Raw genomic sequence first — 20,902 nt, 5'->3', positions numbered from 1 at the left:
GGTCACACTAGCGAGTTTCTTGAAACATCGCAAACATAGCGGTTTCACCACCTCACGCCTATAATCTCGCCATGTTGAAACAGCACTAGTGTGACCATGGACACGGAAGGTTTACCCGGCAAAAAAGCTCTAACCCTGCGTTTACACATGACCGTACAGTTGAGTTCATGTATTGATTGTCAAAAACCCAAAACTTGCCTGTGTGACGTAGGCGTCCAGACAACTGCAAAAACAGTTGTAACATTATTAATGAAAATCATCGATTTCTTTTCGTTTTCCATTCACATATTTTCTTTTTGTACATATTCTTTTGTTTTCAGCACATTTGAATTATCATCTCACTTCTTTTTTACAAAAATGTCAAAAATTTGTTAACCCGACTGTCTGTGAAAAAATGATGGACAGCGGGAAGACTGCCGACAAATGTATGTATGTGTGTGTTATGAAAATCAGAGTTGTTTTTGAAGACAAAATTTCTGGTGTAAACGCCTAGTAATGTGTACGTCGTTTTATAGTACGTTTACCTATAACCGGATTTAGTCCCGGTCCACACTAGCGTGAATTTCACTAAAAAATTTCATGAAATTAGGCATTCTTAAATCGAATTCCCCACTACAGCAATTTTATGATTTTACTCTACTATGGAAGTCGATCTAGAGACGCATAATTTCATGTAAATGTTTCAATGAAATCACTCTAGTGTGGACCGGGACTTAATAAACCCACTGTGTTTCAAATGTCAATTCCATTGCGTATACGTTCTCATATCGAAGGTTAAAACTTGGTTTAGACTATGCACTTATACGATGATTAAGCAAAACAAGTAAAAAAGTATCAGTCGGCTTTGCCGACAGAGATATACCCTCAGCCTGTGTATAATGAAATAATTTCTTCCCAAAATACGTATGTATTTAGGGGGTTTTAAAATTTTTGGGCGTTTGATCCGACAAAAATGTTGATTAGGAGTAAAGATCAGAAGTTTTGCGGAGGAGATTCTAAAAGGAATGGATCGACATTGACCGTTATGGAAGTGAATCTCCATATGGTGCCATAGGGGGGTTTTACAACTTTCGGGCTGTTTGCTCTAGAAGTATAGACTTGCCCCTAAAAAACTTTTACCATCGTAATTGAGGCAGCGAATGCAAGTTGCTTCAACAAAAATCAAAGTGATTCGATATCAGGTCTTAAAGTCAACTTATCCGAAATTTTGTGTGGGAGGTACCGGATGGAGTGGACAAATATAGTCCATATTTGAACCTGATCTATATCTGGTAGATATATTAGGATGTGTAAAGTATAGACCAATTCGGCCACTTCCTTCAGGAGTTACCGTACGAACAATTTTTCCGAAAATTTTTGAGCTTTTGTGGGGGAGGTACCTGAAAGAGTGGACCGATATGGGTTATCTTCAAACTTAAACTATGTTTAGACAAAATATTAATAAGGCCAAATTTGGGACCGAATCGCCGTATCAGCTCGAGAGTTATCTTGCGCTCCAACCACCTCACGCGGTGTCATAGGTTTTTTTGCAACTTTCAGGCTATTATCTCAGGAAGTATGGACTTGCCCCTGATGAAACTTGTACCGTCGTATGGAGGGCAGTGAATACAAGTTGCTACAACAAAAATCAAAGCGATTCGAGAGATGGCCCTAAACTGAACTTTATCGAAATTTTGTGTGGGAAGTACCCGAAGGAGTGGACCGATTGGGTCCACATTGAAACCTTATTTAAGTGTGGTACACATTTCACGATGGACAAAGTATGGTCCAAATCTGTTACTCCTTTTAAGAGTTATCGTGCGCACAAATTTTCCGAACATTTTTTAACCTTTGTGGGGGAGGTACCGGAAGGAGTGGACCAATATAGCCCATCTTCGAACTTAAACTAAGTTTGGGTAAAATAATACGAAAGCCAAAATTTGAACCGAAACGGTTTATCCGTTCGACAGTTATCGTGCGCTCCAGCCAGCCAGTCAGACGGACGGACATTGCTCAATCGATTCCAAATTGTCTGAAACACATTTCGTCCAAACATACTTGGGGTCTAAAACCATTATTTCGATGAGCACGTTTTGCCCGTATGAAAGTGTATATGGTAATTTTCAAATTTCTTTTGCAATTCCATTGGAAGAAATTTTAAAAATTTTTTTGCGAGCACATCCGCAATTTTTGGAACATAGTATACGAAAAAAGTCATGGTTTCAAATCTGTTCGCGTTCACAAAATTGGATGCTGCGCTCCAAAGTTATGGGGGGTTTTATTCCCTTATAAAGAACAAATATTTAAAAATTCCATTTTTGCTGTAATAAGAAAATGTATATATAAAGCGTTAACAGCATTTAAAATCTATCCGTAGATGCCTAAATATTTACTAAATGTATTTCTATTTTCGCGGAAAATCAAGAAATACTGAAAAAATCTTGGAGTAAATTTAATTTTTTCTAATTTAGAGTCCAAATAAAACTCGAAAAAATAAATTAAAAATACGTACAGATTCTAGACAACGCGTAGAAAAATATGAGACCAAAATGTTAACGATAGGATTAATAACTGCCATATTACAGCAAAAACAAAAGACGAAAACTTATTGTTGGAATATTATTTCAAAAATATATTTTTTGTTCAATACGAAAAATAGAAAAAACATTTTTGGGAGTTATTCTACTATTTCGCTAAATTTCGATGCAAGGACTGACGGACTTCGCTGAAAGTTCTTCAAGGAAAATGCGATGACAACCCCGAAAGTGTATTTGCTTACTTTGATAAACAATAGGATTATGAAATAGAAAGTAATATTGAAATTACAACCAAAGAAAAAACATAAACGTTCGTTAAAATCAGTTAAGGCGCATGCGCTTTTCAGATACAGCGAGTGCATCTCTATCAATATGTATCGATTTTTCCACTTTTCATTCAGCGGCCAAAGTGTGCTGTCAGCTGCATCTTACTGTTCAAAAAACCTTTATGTGGGTAAAAATTGCGCGATGTACATAAGATTATAAGGCGCATCCGATTTCAGTGACCGCCTATAAAAAATACGTCATTATAACAAATTTTAAACAAATTCGTCAAGAACCGCGGATGTGCTACCAAATTCTATTTCATATGAAAGACGAATATTACTCCAGAATCTCGGTAATTTATGCCGCACGGTTTTGGAAAATAATATAATCGCGTATGAAGGATTCCATTTATGTAAAAATAACCAAAGAAAATCGCGGTTCAATGCGCGGAATCATCAAAATATAATTTTGTAGAATTTCCTACTTTCAAGGTATCTATAACCGCCGTTTTAGTGGATGGATTTGAAGGAAGGGTTCATTAGATCCGGCGCGTAAAAAAACTAAAATCACGCGGGGTTCAAGGGTACCTGAGTCACAGTTGTAAATGTTGAAGCCAAAAAATAGGTTTTTAAAGAAAATTTACGCACCAAAATTTCGACTTTGGACTCTTATTACTAGGGAGCTGTATGAAGCACACTCATGAGATATACATCAAACGACGTGGAATCACGAGTTCAACAATCCAATAAATAGTTTGGGAAATTATCTGGTTGCGCCCTCCAATTATAAGAAAAATTCAAAAAACCCAGATTTCAAAACTTCATAATGTCAGCATCGATTTTAGGGGGATGCAGTGTATATATCGAAAAGTCATACATTAGAACCATGTTGCCCAAGGGATATTCTTCAATTCTTTCTTTGAGCTCAGGTCTGAATTTTCCGTGGTTTTACCAGAAATCAAGAAAGAACACAAGAAAACTTGTAAACTTCAACACATTTTTACCCATTTTTTAATATTACCACCAACACAGCTTCCACATAAATTATTTGTTATGGTTCATTTTATGCGAGCCCGGCTAAAACACTTCAATTAATATAAATATATTCATATTATATAAATTATATTGACAGTTCGCGACTTATTAAATGGTGAACCTCAACTTCAACGATTGTAAAACATTTTTGAATATTACCATATACCCTCGTAATGCTGAGGTTGTAATGAGCAATTTATATTTATCTTGCATCGATTCAGAATCATAATTTTTTCGACACCATGTCCAGGTACAAGAACATAAGGTATTTACTTTACCTTATGTTCTTGTACCTGGACATGGACTAGAACAAACACAATTCAATAACAACCACATAGAAATTTGTTTTAGTTGTAATGTTAGTGTCACCGGTATATGTAAACTAAACAAGGAAATTACTTTTTCACTTGTGATTGAATATTTTGAAAAACATGAATGAAAATTCGTCACATTTTCAATTTCAAAGTTTCCATATAATTTCACTAAATGGATCATTTCTCGCAGAAACTGGAATTCTTGCAAAAATGTTTGGGGGAAATGAGAATCTGTTTTAAACGTTCTTGTTATTTTTTTTTATTATTTTTTTTAATACCACACATATTAACAAATGTGGTACCGCCACTATAAGCGTTGATATAGTGTGGGGAACGTCATTCGGCAGGAGGTTACATATCACTGATATGAAGAAGTCTTTATGGAAAATAGTTTTTTGTTTTTAATTTTATATTTTTCATCAAAAATATATATCCCTAATGTACATCGAAAATATAGGGCTTGCTCCAAAACCTGCAAGAAGATACTATTTTTTATTACGATTAAAATTTTTCCTTTATTATATCGAAAAAAATAGTAAAAATTAGTAAATTATTGCAGTCTGGAACAGACCAATAAAAAATATAAAATGTCATACGGAACTTGACACTAACATTACAGCCCAGTTCGACAGCTGGGTATTGCTGTTACCATACCCCCTGATTTTGTAAAAACTTTTATTCTTTTCACACGAATTGTCAAATTTTGTAGATCGATTTACTCGCTTTAGCGCAAATGTAGCGCGCTGATTTCCAAATGAGAAATTCTTAATGATGTATGGAACGGTTATACGAAAAAATAGGTATGTGTGTCTTCTGGTGGCTGAGCTATGGATGCCTAAATTATTATGAATATAGACGAACGAACAAAACTTAGTTACAAAACAGGGGGTTAGTCCATAAGTCTTATGTCATGCCATTTCATTAGAAAATTCTTTGTTATTCTCTTTTAAATTTTCATTGACGTCCACACACATATGTATGTATATTAAATCATATGAAAATTTTGATATTTTCATTGCTTTGCATTGGTTTGAGAGTTACGAATTTAAACACAAAGAATAATTTCAGATTACAGAACCTTGTGTACAGAGTTTCGCCCCCTTCACGCCTCTTACCTATAAACTCATTTTCATGTTAATGCAAATTTTCATTGTCTGACATAAGACTTGCATTAAGCAATTTTCCTTGCGGCAATTGTCAGTTTAAATAAGAGAGTGGTGAGGCATATGGTTATTGTGCCATGCTCCGTTCCTTTGCTTTTAACAATGATAAAAGTGGCTAAAGTTGTGAACTGCTCTTGCACGTAAAGTAATAAAAAAAATCGCCATGTTGGCATCACTGTGCATAACGAGTTACATGAACGTATAACCAATCTTTGTTGGCGGATATGACGTTTGCAGTTTAATTAATTTGTATAGTGTAATTATTTACTTCCGTTACCGTTGTTCTCTTAACTCTCTCCCTCTTTAGACAAAATATGGGAAATGTAATGCGATTAATTGTTAGGTTTTATTTTTGTAAGCCAATTTATCGGAAAATAAATCTCTTTCTTTTCTATATAAACAAACATTTCAGAAACCGCAAAAAGAACTCTAAAAACTCTAAAAAATTGTATATGTATTGTCACCAAAATATTTTCTGTCCATTGAGCTCGTTCACTATAGTTGTCTACAGTTTTATTGTCGCTCTGCGTAGGTTTTGCCCAAAAATTTTGTTTTGGTACCATATTAAGCATTTTTCCTAATATGTCATTACTCTACTCTCTTTCTTCATTCATTATGTAGGCTTAAATTCTGCTTCATTTATGGTTGGAAATGCATTATGATCGGTTATATGAAATAACTTATGACAGATATGGTTTTATTATTTTGTATACGTTGTTTTATTTTCATTCATATTTTTGGAGTATTTAAATGATTTTCTACCTAATTGAGTTTCTTTTGTACCATGACATTTATGCGTATTATAAGGAATATTTATGAGAATAAATATTTTCATTATTACTTTTGTAACGTGTAGTGTGATTGGTAATAATTGTTCCACAAACATCCCAGAAGGGACAAGGAAGACTACTAAGACTACGCTCATATCATAAATGCACCCCGTTTAATATTAATTCAATTATATGAAACCTACTGTTTATCGCTGAGAAGGTTATCGTTTGCATTAAAACTTTTTGCCTGGGTCAACTTTCTTTATAATGATTTATTCTACGTTTGCGCTATGGAATTAATATTAGAAACCCACTGGGTTTATTAAATTCAGTTAATTACAAACGGGGTAACGAATGGCGAAGTTGTGAACTGGGGCTCAATTCTGTTTCTATGAAAATGAGAAATAAAAACTTTATTATAGGAAAAAGCTGTCAAATGAAAAAATAAAGGAAATACTTTTCATTTCAAATTTTCATAGAACAAGAATACAGCCTCAGGGCCTGATTTTATATAAATTTTACGGCTTTTGAAGTACTGAAACACTTTTCGAGAAATACTCTGACATGAAAAGTAACAGAATTTTTATGATTATCTAATTTATTTGACAGAAAATTTATAAAAATATGTGCTAAATAAATCATGCAGCTATAATCACAATTATAAACGCTATAGCTCATTTATATTAAGGGTTAAATTTATTTTTTAGAAAATTTTTAATTTATGTAAATTCCATTTAATTTAAGTAAAATATAGGTTTTTTTTCCAAAATGTCTTTAGGTTCCATTGTAAATATATTCTTTAACGCCATGATTACATTAGAGCCTTTTGCCGGCTTAATCTTCTTTATGATGATTTATTTGACGTATACGCAATGGAATTGACACTTGACAACCAGTGGATTTTTTAAATCCGGTTATATGAAAACGTAATAAAAGTGCCAAGCGGAATAGGTTCTTTGACAATCGTGTTACGTTTTGAAACAACAACTGCATTAACCCTTCGAAATACATATAACTAGATTTTATACTATCCATCAATGTCGTATGACATGTCAAATTTGCTACCCTGTGAATGTTCTACACATGGTACAATAATTCTTAGGTAGGCCACAGCTAACAGCTGATTACAATTTTTTTTTTTTTTGTTATGGCTTAATCTGTCAAAACCGTGTTGACATGCAGAGTTGATATTTATTATTGATCAAAAAATTCAACTCTGTTTTGTTTTCATTTCAACATTTCGTTCGTTCTTCTTTGTTTACTCATCCGTTATCATTCATCAAAACAATTTTGACGTTTTACGCCATAGCGACAGGGTTGTATTTTTTTGGCGATTCTCATACCTGGCCTACCTATGAATTATTGTACCATGAGTTGAACCATGGTAGAATAAAGTAAAGGTAGGCCACAGCTAACAGCTGTTTACAATTTTTTTCTTTTTATGGCCTAATCTGTCAAAAGCAGGGTTGACATTTTGTACTGTTTTTGACATTATGCAATCATAAAGGTAGATGTATCGCTGAATTGTTCCAACAAAAAACTTCTGCTGTAACACTATATCTTAAAATTGAAAACAAGGACAAAAAATGTGTATTCGCGTGGCAAAATAAAATTGTTGATTTTTTTTAGCAAAACTTACGAATGAACGATTTATCAAATATTGATATTAATTTAAATTTGTTCCAAAAGTACGGGAATGTAAAAATTACAATTTTTGTAAAAATTCTGCTGACATTTACCTACAAATCGGATGCCAGCAATCACGATGTCAGATTAGCCAAACTTGTCAAGTAGAAAAAAAGTGAATGACATTTTTTCACTGTCATAAGTTTGGGAAGAACTTTTGCTATTGGAACACTTTTCCAACGAGAATATTCTGTAGCCTAGCTAAAGAAATGTTTTTACACTATATGGCACTTTTAACATATAACAAGTAAAAAAGTATCAGTCGGCTTTGCCGACAGAGATATACCCTCAGCCTGTGTATATTGAAACAATTTCTTCCCAAAAAACGCATGTATTTAGGGAGTTTAAAATTTTTGGGCGTTTGAACTGACAAAAATGTTGATTAGGATAAAAGATCAAAAGTTTTGCGGAGGAGATACTAAAAAGGATGCATCTCCAGCCACTACATACAGTATCGGCCAAAACTAAAGCACCCCCTCAGTAAATTTTTTTGAAATGATAATTTTTTTATGAAAACTAAATTATAAATTTATTTTTTATTTTTCTTTTTTTATATTTATATCTTTATAATTGAAAAATACAAAAATAAGGAGATCAGAATTTAATAAACAAAAGTTAAAATTCAAAAAACATTTTAGGTCGCAAATATAAGCGGACAAAACTAAAGCACCCCCCCATTTGAGGTACAGCAAAAACTATTGAAATCAATATTTCGTTGCTTATCCTCTATTCTGGATGACACAATCAAATCTTTTAGGCATAAAGGATACTAAATTATTAATTATTGCAGTCGAAATAATCGGTTTTCGGAAAATTTAGCTTAAATCCTCAAAATACTGAAAATCGGAAGTTACCGTTATATGGGGGCTATACCCAAACGTGGACCCAGGTCCACGATTTTTGGTGGATATGTTTTGTGACCACTAAGAACACTAAGTAATAAATTACAGCTAATTTAGTAGGAAAATGTGGCTTAAATATACGAAATACCGAAGATCGGAAGGTACCGCTATAAGGGGGCTATACCAAAACATTAGCCGATATTGTTCATATTCATCCAAAATACTAAATCCCTTAGGTTTAAAAATTAGCAAAAGAACGAATTGCAAAAGAACGGTAGACGCCGGCATATTCAGTCGACGACCAGCAAAAAACCTTCCGCCTCCATGTTTTACAGCGCCTTTGCAATATTTAGGATTTAACGGTTGCCCATTTGGTCCAAGCCTTTTACCATCTGAATACTATAAATTAAACATAGATTTCTCGGAAAACAGTTCAAATGGGTCTTGGCGAATGCCAGTCTGGCTCTTTCATTTTTAGACGATATGAAAGGTTTTTTTTTGCTGGTCGTCGACTGAATAAGCCGGCGTCTGTCGTTCTTCTGCAATTCGTTCGTTTGCTAATTTTTAAACGTTAGCGTATTGTATTTGACTAGTGGATGCTGTAGCATCGTTTTTGGATGAATATGAACAATATCGGCTAATGTTTTGGTATAGCCCCCTTATAGCGGTACCTTCCGATCTTCGGTATTTCAAATATTTAAGCCACATTTTCCTACTAAATTAGCTGTAATTTGGTACTTAGGGTTCTTAGTGGTCACAAAACATATCCACCAAAAATCGTGGACCTGGGTCCACGTTTGGGTATAGCCCCCATATAACGGTAACTTCCGATTTTCAGTATTTTGAGGATTTAAGCTAAATTTTCGAAAAACCGATTATTTCGCCTGCAATAATTAATAATTTAGTATCCTTTATGCCTAAAAGATTTGATTGTGTCATCCAGAATAGAGGATAAGCAACGAAATATTGATTTCAATAGTTTTTGCTGTACCTCAAATGGGGGGGTGCTTTAGTTTTGTCCGCTTATATTTGCGACCTAAAATGTTTTTTGAATTTTAACTTTTGTTTATTAAATTCTGATCTCCTTATTTTTGTATTTTTCAATTATAAAGATATAAATATATAAAAAGAAAAATAAAAAATAAATTTATAATTTAGTTTTAATAAAAAAATTATCATTTCAAAAAAATTTACTGAGGGGGTGCTTTAGTTTTGGCCGATACTGTATGGTACAATAGGGGTTTTTTACAACTTCAGGGATGTTTGCTCAAGAAGTATGGACTTGCCCCTGAAACAAATTTTACCATCGCAATTGAGGCAGCGAATGTAAGTTGCTCCAACAAAAATCAAAGTGATTCGAAAGCAGGTCTTAAAGTGAACATGTATCCGAAATTTTGTGTGGGATGTACCGGATGGAGTGGACAAATATAGTCCATATTTGAACCTGATCCTTATCTGGTAGATATATTAGGATGTGTAAAGTATGGTCCAATTCGGCTACTCTCTTCAAGAGTTATCGTACGCACAATTTTTCCGAACATTTTTGAACTTTTGTGGGGGAGGTACCTGAAGGAGTGGACCGATATGGCTTATCTTCGAACTTAAACTATGTTTGGACAGAATATTACTAAGGCCAAACTTTGGACCAAATCGGCAGACCTGTTCGAGAGTTATTTTGTCCTCCAACCTCCTCACACGGTGTCATAGGGGTTTTTTTGCAACTTTCAGGCTATTTTCTCAGGAAGTATGGACTTGCCCCTGATGAAACTTATACTGTCGTATGGAGGGCAGTGAATACAAGTTCCTAAAGCAAAAATCAAAGCGATTCGCGGGATGGTCCTAAAGTGAACTTTTCCAAATTTTTGTGTGGGAGGTACCCGACGGAGTGGACCGATTGAGTCCATATTAAAACCTGATCTAAGTCTGGTACGCGCTCCACGATGGGCAAAGTATGGACCAAATCGGTTACTCCCTTCAAGAGTTATCGCGCGCACAAATTTTCCGAACATTTTCGAACTTTTGTGGGGGAGGTACCGGAAGGAGTGGACCGATATAGCTCATCTTCGAACTTAAACTAAGTTTGGGCAAAATATTACGAAAGCCAAAATTTGAACCGAATCGGTTCATCCGTTCGAGAGTTATCGTGCGCTCCAGCCAGCCAGACAGACAGACAGACGGACGGACATTGTTCAATCGACTCCAAATTGTCTGTAACACATTTCGTCCAAACATACTTGGGGTCTAAAACCATTATTTCGATGAAGCACATTTTGCCCGTATAAAAGTGTATATACCCTCGTTAGCATAAATGCTGAGGGTATAAAAAGTGAAGCTCTAAAGGCCTGCGTACATAAGCCGCTCGGCTTTCTTACTTAATTCATTTCTGGTAAAACAATAAAGAAATGTCAGAACCACATTTCAATTAGGTCGAACTTGGTCTTTGGTCTTTTACCAGAAATGAATTAAGCAAGAAAGCCGAGCGGCTTATGTACGCAGGCCTTAAGTTCCATATGTTTTTGTAATACGGGATAGCTATGCAGGTACATCTACCATTATTATTGTACCATGCCATTTGACGTTTTAAGCCATGGCTGCAGGGTGACATTTCTCAGTGATTTTCATACCTGGCCTACCTCCACTTTATTGTACCATGGTTCTACACATATGATCTGTTCCTTAGAGGTAGTTTACATTATCTATCAATGTCAGGGGCAAAAAATGGTAAAAGTGGTGAACTGCTAAATTGTATGCTTTTAAAAATAAGGGAACAACACATTGCTGGTAAAAAGTGGTAAAAACTGGTAAAGGAACGACTATAGTGTGTCCACTATGAAAAATTATATTGAACTACCTAGTTCACTATCTAGTTCAATGGACACCGGTCGTTTCTTTGAACAAAATGCGTAAATGAATAATTGAAAAACAAAATCATTTAAACAAGAAAATAGATAAAGAAAATTAAATGAAATTAATAAAAATGACATTTACAGGTGTGACTGCACAAATCGAAAGTTGTATGGATGACGCAAATTTTGACAAACATACGACACTGATAGCTAGTATAAACACCACTTTAGCAACTGCAGTTGATTTAAATTGTATATTGCGTATTTGTGAAATAAATCCAAGTAAAGGAGGTTAATGCTTGGTTTACATTTAGGAAATCCACTCGATATCAACTGTCAATTCCTTTGCGTATACGTCAAATGAAAACTCATCTTAAATCCATTGGATTTAAATCCAAGTGGATTTCAACTGTAAATTCCATTGCTAAAACGTCAAATGAAATCCAATGGTTTTCAGATGAGTTTTCATTTGACGTATACGCAAAGGAATTGACAGTTGAAATCGGAATTGACAGTTGAAATCGAGTGGATTTCATAAATGTAAACCAATCATTATTATAAGATGGAAAAAATCTTAAATGTAAACATGACATTAAAATATTAAATGTGCCAGACAACAAGTTCATTCCATATGAACCTGCTACAATAGATGCTGCCAATGAAAATGAAGTTCAAAGCAGATCAGCAATAAGTGCTGCCTTGATTTGTATAACAGACCTGTTATTATTCCTAGTTATTATCAGACCGGACGGTGGTATCACTTCGACATGAATTACTGTTTTCCTCCCCACCCCTTCCTGTTATGCAAAAAATTAATGGTTCTGGGAAATATACCCAGCAAAAAGTTTGGATCCGCCGATGCAGTTAAATCACTAGAACAATTGCCGCTGGAGTACATCTTTTCCTATGAATTCACCTATGAATTTTACAAGAGAGCGCGCAGCTAGGATGCACTCCATTTTGCTTCCACGGCACACAGCTAGGATGCACTCCATTTTCGATCCAAATCACAGCCTTTGATGTAGTGTTTTGGATTGAATTTAAATGCAGTCTAAAGATGCTATAAAATGCAAGCCATTGCAAATATCCCAAAATAAGTAAAATACATTGCTTATTCGTGTAAACAAGAATATTAACTTTATTACACTAATACAAATTATAAAAACTCTCCATTAAATTTGATCATAACTGAGTTTACTTCCTCTGCTCTGCTTTTTGTGACACCGCAACTGATATTGTTTCATCATCCAAATGGTTTCTCATTTTTCCTCCAACTCCAGTTCAGATTTCCAAAAAACTCTTACTCCACTTCAAAAATAATTTGCGTTTCGTGAATTACAGCAATGTTCGTATCTTTATGCTTGGTTTACATTTACGAAATCCACTCGATTTGAACTGTCAATTCCATTGATTAAACGTCAAATGAAATCAAATGGATTTCAGATGAGTTTTCATTTGACGTATACGCAAAGGAATTGAGAGTTGAAATCGAGTGGATTTCGTAAATGTAAACCAAACATAAGTTTGTATTTCTTTATTTTTTTAAACAAATTCTTATAATTTTATAAACTCTTTCTTGTGTTCAGAAAAAAAGACTGCGAATGTAGGGATCAAAAAATTGGTTTGCTTGGCTAGGGATCTTTAAGCGAGTGCTTCTAAAATGTATCGAGGGGAGTGCATTTTTCATAACTCCGTGTGGACTGCATCGAAAGATGTATTGAAATCCTAACTCTGCATTGCACTACTTCCAAACTTTTTTGCTGGGTTGTTTTGCAAAAAAAAAAATCAATCGTTCTAACCCTGCGTTTACACATGACAGAACAGTTGACTTCATTTATTAATTGTCAAAATCCCAAAACGTAGGCGTCCCGACAGTTGCAAAAACAGTTGTGAAATTATTAATGAAAATCATCGATTTCTTTTTTGTTTTCTGTTCACATATTTTGTTTTTGTTCAAGTTCTTTTGTTTTCAACACATTTCAATTATTATCTCATTTATTTAAAAAAAAAATGTCAAAAATTTGTTAACCCGACTGTCTCTGAAAAAATGATGGACAGCTGGAAGACAGCCGACAAATGTATGTATGTGTTAGTAAATCAGAGTTGTATTTGAAGACAATCTGTCTGGTGTAAACGTCTAGTAAGAGGTAGTTTACACTAGCTTTGTTCCTTTACTTTTTTAATAGTGAAAGTAGCAAAAGAGAAAACTGTCAAAATTGCCATCACGTAACCAGTTTTGCACAAAATTAAAAGAACGGAAAAATAGTAGATCTGACAGCAATGTCAAAAAACAAACATGGCTGTTTAAAAAAATAACAACAAACAAAATAAATTTCACTGCTTTTTATTTCACTGGTTTAAATTTTTTATTATTTTGTTCTCGTTGTTCGTTGTTCTCTTTTTCTCTTTTGTCTTAATTATCAAATAAATGCAAATCAGCAATTTGACAGATTTTCCACTTTTTACATCACCAAATTGGTCGAGCAGAATGTAGTAAAAGAGAAAGCCATTTTGCATGCTCTCTCTTAAATTTTGCTTCAAGTTTTACTACTTTTTCGGATTAAGGAACGCTTTCCGAGTTAAAAATGGTAAAACTTTAACGTAAAGGAACAATGTCATGACATGACATTTTCCATCGTTATACAGTCGCTAATGTATGCAATATTGGGGATTTTCCTTACACCATTTACGTCTGCACATTGTGTGGGTAGATATGTGGTCTGTTTCTTTACTTTAAAGTAAAGGAACCTTTGCGGGTAAAAACTGGTAACCTCAGGCACGTAAAAGAACACGACTATGGAATGTTTTTATTTCGTGTCATATGACATTGATGGCTAGTGTAAACACCACTTTAATCTAATTTACACTTGGCAAATATGTACATACGTCATTTATTTAACAGATATTCAAAAGAATTGCCGATTTTAATGACACATGCTTTAAACCAAAGCATAATGGCCCCGGCACATACAGTACGTTGTGCGTTGCGTCACGCGTTAAAACCAACAACCACATGAAAAATATGTAAGTAATGCCAAGTTTGTTCTTGAAGTTTTCATGTGGTTGTTGTAACGCGACCCACAACGTACCGTATGTGCCGGGCCATAATATTAACTCGATAAAAGACTAATGTAAACATGGCGTGAAAATGTTAAATGAGCTGCCAACTATCTAGTTTAGTCCATATCATTCCATACAAACCCGATACAATAAGTGCTGCCAATGCGAAAGATGATTCAAAGCGGATCAACAATAAGTGCTGCCTTGCTTTGGATAGCAGACTGTTATTATTTTCAGTGATTGTCGTGAAATCGGTGGGAGAGTGAGAGTAAATAAAAATCGGAATTTGTGTTTTAGTCGTCTATTATAATAAGTCGTCAGTTGTTCGTACGGGGTATATTTTTGATTTTCTTACGGATTTACGGATCTAAAAAAAAGAAAAATCAAAAAAATCAGCCTAGCCAGCCAATGTGATGTGTGATTTTTTTGTGAACTTGCCTCGGAAAAAAGAAACAAATTTCTTAATATTGAATTTAATTGATGTGGAGTGAGAAAATTTTGTATATACCCACATATGTACATAAAATAATTAATTAAAACAAATATGTACAATGCTGCGATGAAAGTGAAATGAAATCAAAAACAAAAAATCCTGCATAATATTCCTGTGTATAAGAGAATAGAAGAAAAGAAAAAATAAAAAAAACGACGGGAAAAAGTTGCAAACACACAATTTTTTAAATTTTTTGTTGTTTGTGAAAAGAATAAGTAAATTAATAGTGGTGTAGCAACAACAAAACAGCAAAATAAAGTAGAGGCGTTTAAAAAGAAAAAAAGATGCGAAAGCAAGCAATACAGTTTTTTAGTGAGAGTCAGCCCAGCCCGTTTCGTCGTTCTCCAGTATAGCCAGTTGTAGTCAGTCCGAGTCCATTGCTTCATAATTAATTGAAATTGATGCGAATTACTGAATGTGTGTGTTTATATTCTAATTAATAACGTTGATGACTTTTAACAACACCAGCAACAACAATAACAGGAGCAGCAGCACAAGGAACTCAATGCAAGAAGAGGAAGAATCAGACATACGGAGCAGCGCCGGAGCAGAATCAAAAGTAAATACATACTCCACGAAGAAAAGACACCATCATTCATTCAAACTGACTGGCTGCTGTTGATTTTGCTTTTTGGTGGAAATGAAAGAAAATGTGGTGTGAAAAAAGAAATGTGCTTTTGTGTGTATATTTATAAAGAAGAAACAAAAAATAGCAAGCCCAAGTGAAAGAGAAAATAGCATTCCAAGAATAAGGGGTTTCAAGAAACAAATCGAACAAAAGTTCTTTTTTTAACAAGAAATTTCTCAAAAAAATACATAAAATAGTAATTTTCTTACCGGGAATACAAATAATCGATGTTTTCATATGTCTTACAATTCTAAGCAAATGGGAAGAACAATTTGCATAATCAATAAAGAAAAGTTATTATTAACAGTTTAAGGCATTTGAGAAGCAGACGGAAAGAAGACAACGATAACTACGTGCCACATTGTTTTTGCAACCAACAACGACGAGACGACGATAACGACAAAGAGGAGTCATCATAATAGTAACAGCCACAGCCCCCCACCATATAAACAAAAGCAACAACAACACACATCATCATGTCCAGCTGGGCCGAACGGGTTCATCGTCGTGCTGCCGATTTTAGCAATGTTGTCACTTCATGTGGCCATCCAGGCTCATCAGCTCCCACATATCCATATCGTTTGGAAAAAGTCAAATTTGGTGTATCCCTCGATGAGGTGTGTAAAAATGATAACATTCCAGGACCACTATTGGTTCTAATACTCAAGCTAAATAAGGAATCACCAAATCGTCGTGATGTTTTTCGGGCACCCGGTCATCAGGGTGCAATGAAAAAACTAATACATTTCCTACAGTCTGGACGTCTGGTCAATGTGGATAATTATTCCGTGTACACCATAGCCAGTGTTTTGAAGAAATTCCTGCGAAAAATACCAAATGGAATATTTGGTCGTTCGGGTGAAAACGAACTATTTGCGATTATTGAGTTAAGCAATGAGGCAGAACAAAACGAACGTTTACACAAGTAAGTTTGGCTGCTGAGCCATGTTATCTATATTTTTATTGTTCTAGATTAATAATATAAAATATTTTTATTTTCCATTAAAAAAGGTAAGACATGAAGGAAGGAAAAGTTGTAGGAGTTGAAGAGGTTATTTTCATAGCATTCCGGTAACAATTTACATCCTAATTGCGATACAGACAAGGGAAGAATAATGAAACGTAAACTGGACTTCCCAGGGACTTTCAAGTGAAGCTTTTGTTGTTTAAATTCAGCCCAAGACAGAATCAACATATGAGTCCTTTTTTTAATTGACAAATGTGGCTGGACAAATTGTCTTTAGCACTTCTTGGCACATTTTGTTACAATTATAACATATCGAGTAAACAATTGCGACTTATGACAACAACATTAAGCCTTGGACAAATTTTGCTAAGGATGAAACCCGAAATAAAATAAATGTTGAGCGTCATCATTAGACATCAGATTTTTGCATATTTTTGAAAATCATAATGAAAATAATTCGTTTATTAAACAATAGAAGATGGAGCTTTGTACATATTATTGATTATTTTCAATATGACATCCAATTTATATTATTAAAACGGTATAATTGTATATAGTAACGTAGTTACAATTGGGTGAAATTTCAAAAATATGCAAAAATCCGATGTCTAGTCATCATAAATTACAAAAACAATGCAAACGTTTATTCTGTTTTGGTATTACATTGCCATATAATCTCGTTCTAAATCTGATTCACTGTTATTTGAAGAATTCTAATATTTCTATTGGAAATTGCTTAACATTATGAAGTGCTCAATTAGAGTGGGAATAACCCTTTATGACATTTACCTGCTTTGAATGTAATTATCTTCAGTATTTACTACTACCCACAATGACAAGAAATACCGACTACAGGCCAAACATAAATTCAATTTCCCATAAATACCTACCTACTGCAATCGTCATCTTTGACTTGCAAAGACAACTTTGGGATTTCATGAATTTTTGGAAACATTTGTCATATTAGTTTCTAATTAGGCCAAGGGAACCCTTGACAAGAAAATTGGAAACACATTACATTAATTATTTAGAGAAAATGTGTAATTTTAGTGTGTTTCAAAGAAAGGCTAACATTAATATCTACAATCTTCGGCTAAATGAATTTTAATCTCACTTTAATTCTTATGGCAATTGTGTCTATGATCAAGAACGAGAAGGACAAGCACATAGTCCACGCTTTACTCTGTTGGCTGTGCATCAACAACAATACGTATTCCCAGCACATGTATTTCAACAATCCGCATTTCAGCAAAGGCCAAGAAATAAATATCTCCTAAACTTTTCTACAAGTGGAAAGTTGTTTATAGTAGGATAACAAATACAACACCAACCAGTCGACCGACCAACCAACTACCTATTATTTCAAATGTGAAAGTTGACGATTGATTTTCTTGTTCATCATTAAATGCTTTTGAAAGTATTACCAATGACTTTAAACTATTATAAACATACAAGCATACAGACGTCTGTCGATTTCATACTTACTTGCTTGAGAGCAGCAGTCACCATATGCCAATTTTAATTTTCCAACAAACCCAAAACCAAACCATATGTACCATGGCGACATATACCAGAGTTGGTAGAAGTAACAAAAACAGTCAGTGGTAGTAGCATATACATAAGCCTTAAGCGCGCCTTGTTTGTTTTTGTTTTGAGAGAGCGCGCATTCGTCAATGTACTGCTTGCTGTATCTATGTTGCAGATGTTGTCCTCGAAAAGCAAAAACCGAAAAGGAAAAGAAAAGGCATAAAACTAGAAGCAACGACAAAACAACCATTACAATTTTCCAGTTTTTCTTGGCTTGTTGGGTTGTTTTATGTGTCTAGTGCAAAGTTGTATTTGTTTTTATTTAATGTTTTTGTTCATGTTGTTGTTGTTATAAGTGATATTCTTGCGAATAGTCTAGCAGCAGGAATAGTATTATTTGCACATTGCCATAGACACCATTTAGAACAAAACTAGGAATACAATAGAAAAAGAGAGCATCTATGATATTATTAACGCTCTATATTGTTTAACATCTCACTGTGAGTGCATTTCCCTAACAGTGGGTTATTTTTTGGCCTTTACTATAAAACATTATGAATTAGGAAAGTCCAAATGAAGATTGTGAATTTAGGTCGCACGTGGAGCCTGCAGTCATTTATTTAAGTTTAAAACAGGAAAATCACATCCTTTTGACATAATATTACTTTCTCCTTGTTCGTCTCGCTCGAATTAAAGCGTGTTTCTCTTTGACTATTTATTTGAAAGACAAATTGCATGCATTGTCATGATTTTCTTTCCCAAATTAATTGCAAATTCTTGAAAATATACCTAAAAACAAGAAGAAAACGTTGTGCAAAACAAAATAAGAGACGTCAATGAAACATATTAGGTCTGTTCCTTAACGTACAAGTTTTTCCGCATGCAATTGTTTGCTCCAACTAAAATCAATTTATAAGATAATGATTTTGACAGATCGATTCTTATGTCATTTTTACCATTTATGAATGTAAAGCCTTTACCTAATTAAATGCGTGTTGCGTGTGCGTTCAAAAATACAAAAACAAAATACATGTATTTCAAATTGACAACAAAAACAAATACATGTATTTTGTTTTTGTTTTTTTGAACGCACACGGAACACGCAGTTGATTAGGTAAAGGCTTAAAATGACAATATTTTACAATATATATTAATGAGAGCAACCATCCCCGTTGTTTTAATACAATTTACTTGCTTACTTTCAAGAGAGTATTAAGGGAGTTACTAGTAAAATAAATAAATAACAATTCTCTCCTTTCTCATAATATACCAAAAATTTAATATAGCCCCCATGTAACGGTACTGACAATTTTTATACCCTCAGCCTTTAGGCTAGAAAGGGTATATGCACTTTCATACGGGCAAAATGTGCCTCATCGAAATAATGGTTTTAGACCCCAAGTATGTTTGGACGAAATGTGTTTCAGGCAATTTGGAGTCGATTTAGCCATGTCCGTCCGTCTGTCTGTCTGGCTGGTGCGCATGATAACTCTCGAACGGATGAACCGATTTTGGCTTTCGTAATATTTTGTCCAAACTTAGCTTAAGTTCGAAGATGAGCTATATCGGTCCACTCCATCCGGTACCTCCCCCACAAAAGTTCCAAAATGTTCGGAAAATTTGTGGGCATGATAACTCTTGAAGGGTGTAACCGATTTGGTCCATACTTTGCACATCGTGAAACATCTACCAGATTTAGATGAGGTTCCAATATGGACTCAATTGGCCCACTCCTTCGGGTAGCTCCCACACAAAATTTCGGATAAGTTCAGTTTAGGAACTGATCTCGAATCGCTTTGATTTTTGTTGCAACAGCTTGTATTCACTTCCCCCCATACGACGGTACAAGTTTCATCAGGGGCAAGTCCATACTTCCTGAGAAAATGGCCGGAAAGGTGCAAACAGCCCCTATGACACCTTGGTGTAGTGGTTGAAGCGCAAGATAACTCTCGAACGGATCTGTCGATTTGGTCCAAAATTTGGCCTTCATAATATTTTATCAAAACATAGTTTAAATTCGAAGATGATCTATATCGGTCCATTCCTTCAGGTACCTACCTCCCCTACAAAACTTCAAAAATGGTCGGAAAAATTTTGCGCACGATAACTCTTGAAGGGATTGACCGATGTAATCTGTACTCTATACATCCTAAAATATCTACCAGATATAGATCATGTTCGAATATGGACTATATTTGTCTACTCCTTCTGGTACCTCTCACACAAAATTTCGGATAAGTTCAGTTAAGACCTGCTCTCGAATCACTTTGATTTGCATTCGCTACCTCCATTACGACGGTAAAAGTTTTTTCAGGGGCAAGTCCATATTTCTTGGGAAAACAGGTGTAAAAACCCATATGTTACCACCCAGCAAAATAAATTGGAAGTAGTGCAATGTAGACTGCTTCTATCACGGCATGTTTTGATGCCGTTCAAACGGAGTCGTGAAAAAGGCACTCCAATCCTCACATTTTAACAGCATTTGGATGCAATCCAAAGAATCACATCCACTTGTCACATTTTAACAACATCCGGATGCAGTTCAACGGAGTCGTGAAAAAGGCACTCCAATTCGTCACAATTTAACAGCATCCGGATGCAGTCCAAACGGAGTCGTGAAAAAGGCACTCCGTTCGCTACATTTTATTAGCAGTTGTTAGAGATCCCTATATGTACATAAATCAGATTGTACATCTCTACAGGCAGCGGCTTTTATTTTCCAAAAAGAGATAAGCGTGTTAACATGTCCAAACATTTGTTAATACAAACTAAATAATATTTAAATAATA

The 20,902-nt window shown here is 34.6% G+C and overlaps 1 protein-coding gene across 11 annotated transcripts in view; it reads left to right on the top strand.

Moving 5' to 3' along the window:
• Positions 1-14,733: 14,733 nt before the first annotated feature.
• Positions 14,734-20,902, top strand: part of RhoGAP71E (Rho GTPase activating protein at 71E) — a 56,270-nt gene continuing 50,101 nt past the window's right edge. For all 11 annotated transcript variants that reach the window (XR_012412700.1, XM_073984521.1, XM_073984520.1 and 8 more), the window contains exon 1: positions 14,734-16,544. Coding sequence is in view for 10 of the 11 variants with exons in the window: in XM_073984521.1 (XP_073840622.1) it covers positions 16,096-16,544 (449 nt within the window). In the remaining variant the exon portion in view is untranslated. The remainder of the gene's footprint in view (positions 16,545-20,902) is intronic.

The sequence above is a fragment of the Musca autumnalis genome, unplaced genomic scaffold (assembly GCF_047663935.1).
Source record: "Musca autumnalis isolate F117 unplaced genomic scaffold, ASM4766393v1 scaffold_4, whole genome shotgun sequence".
Taxonomy (NCBI): domain Eukaryota; kingdom Metazoa; phylum Arthropoda; class Insecta; order Diptera; family Muscidae; genus Musca; species Musca autumnalis.
Note: the sequence above shows the minus strand (reverse complement) of the source record. Positions and strands in the feature narration are given on the sequence as shown.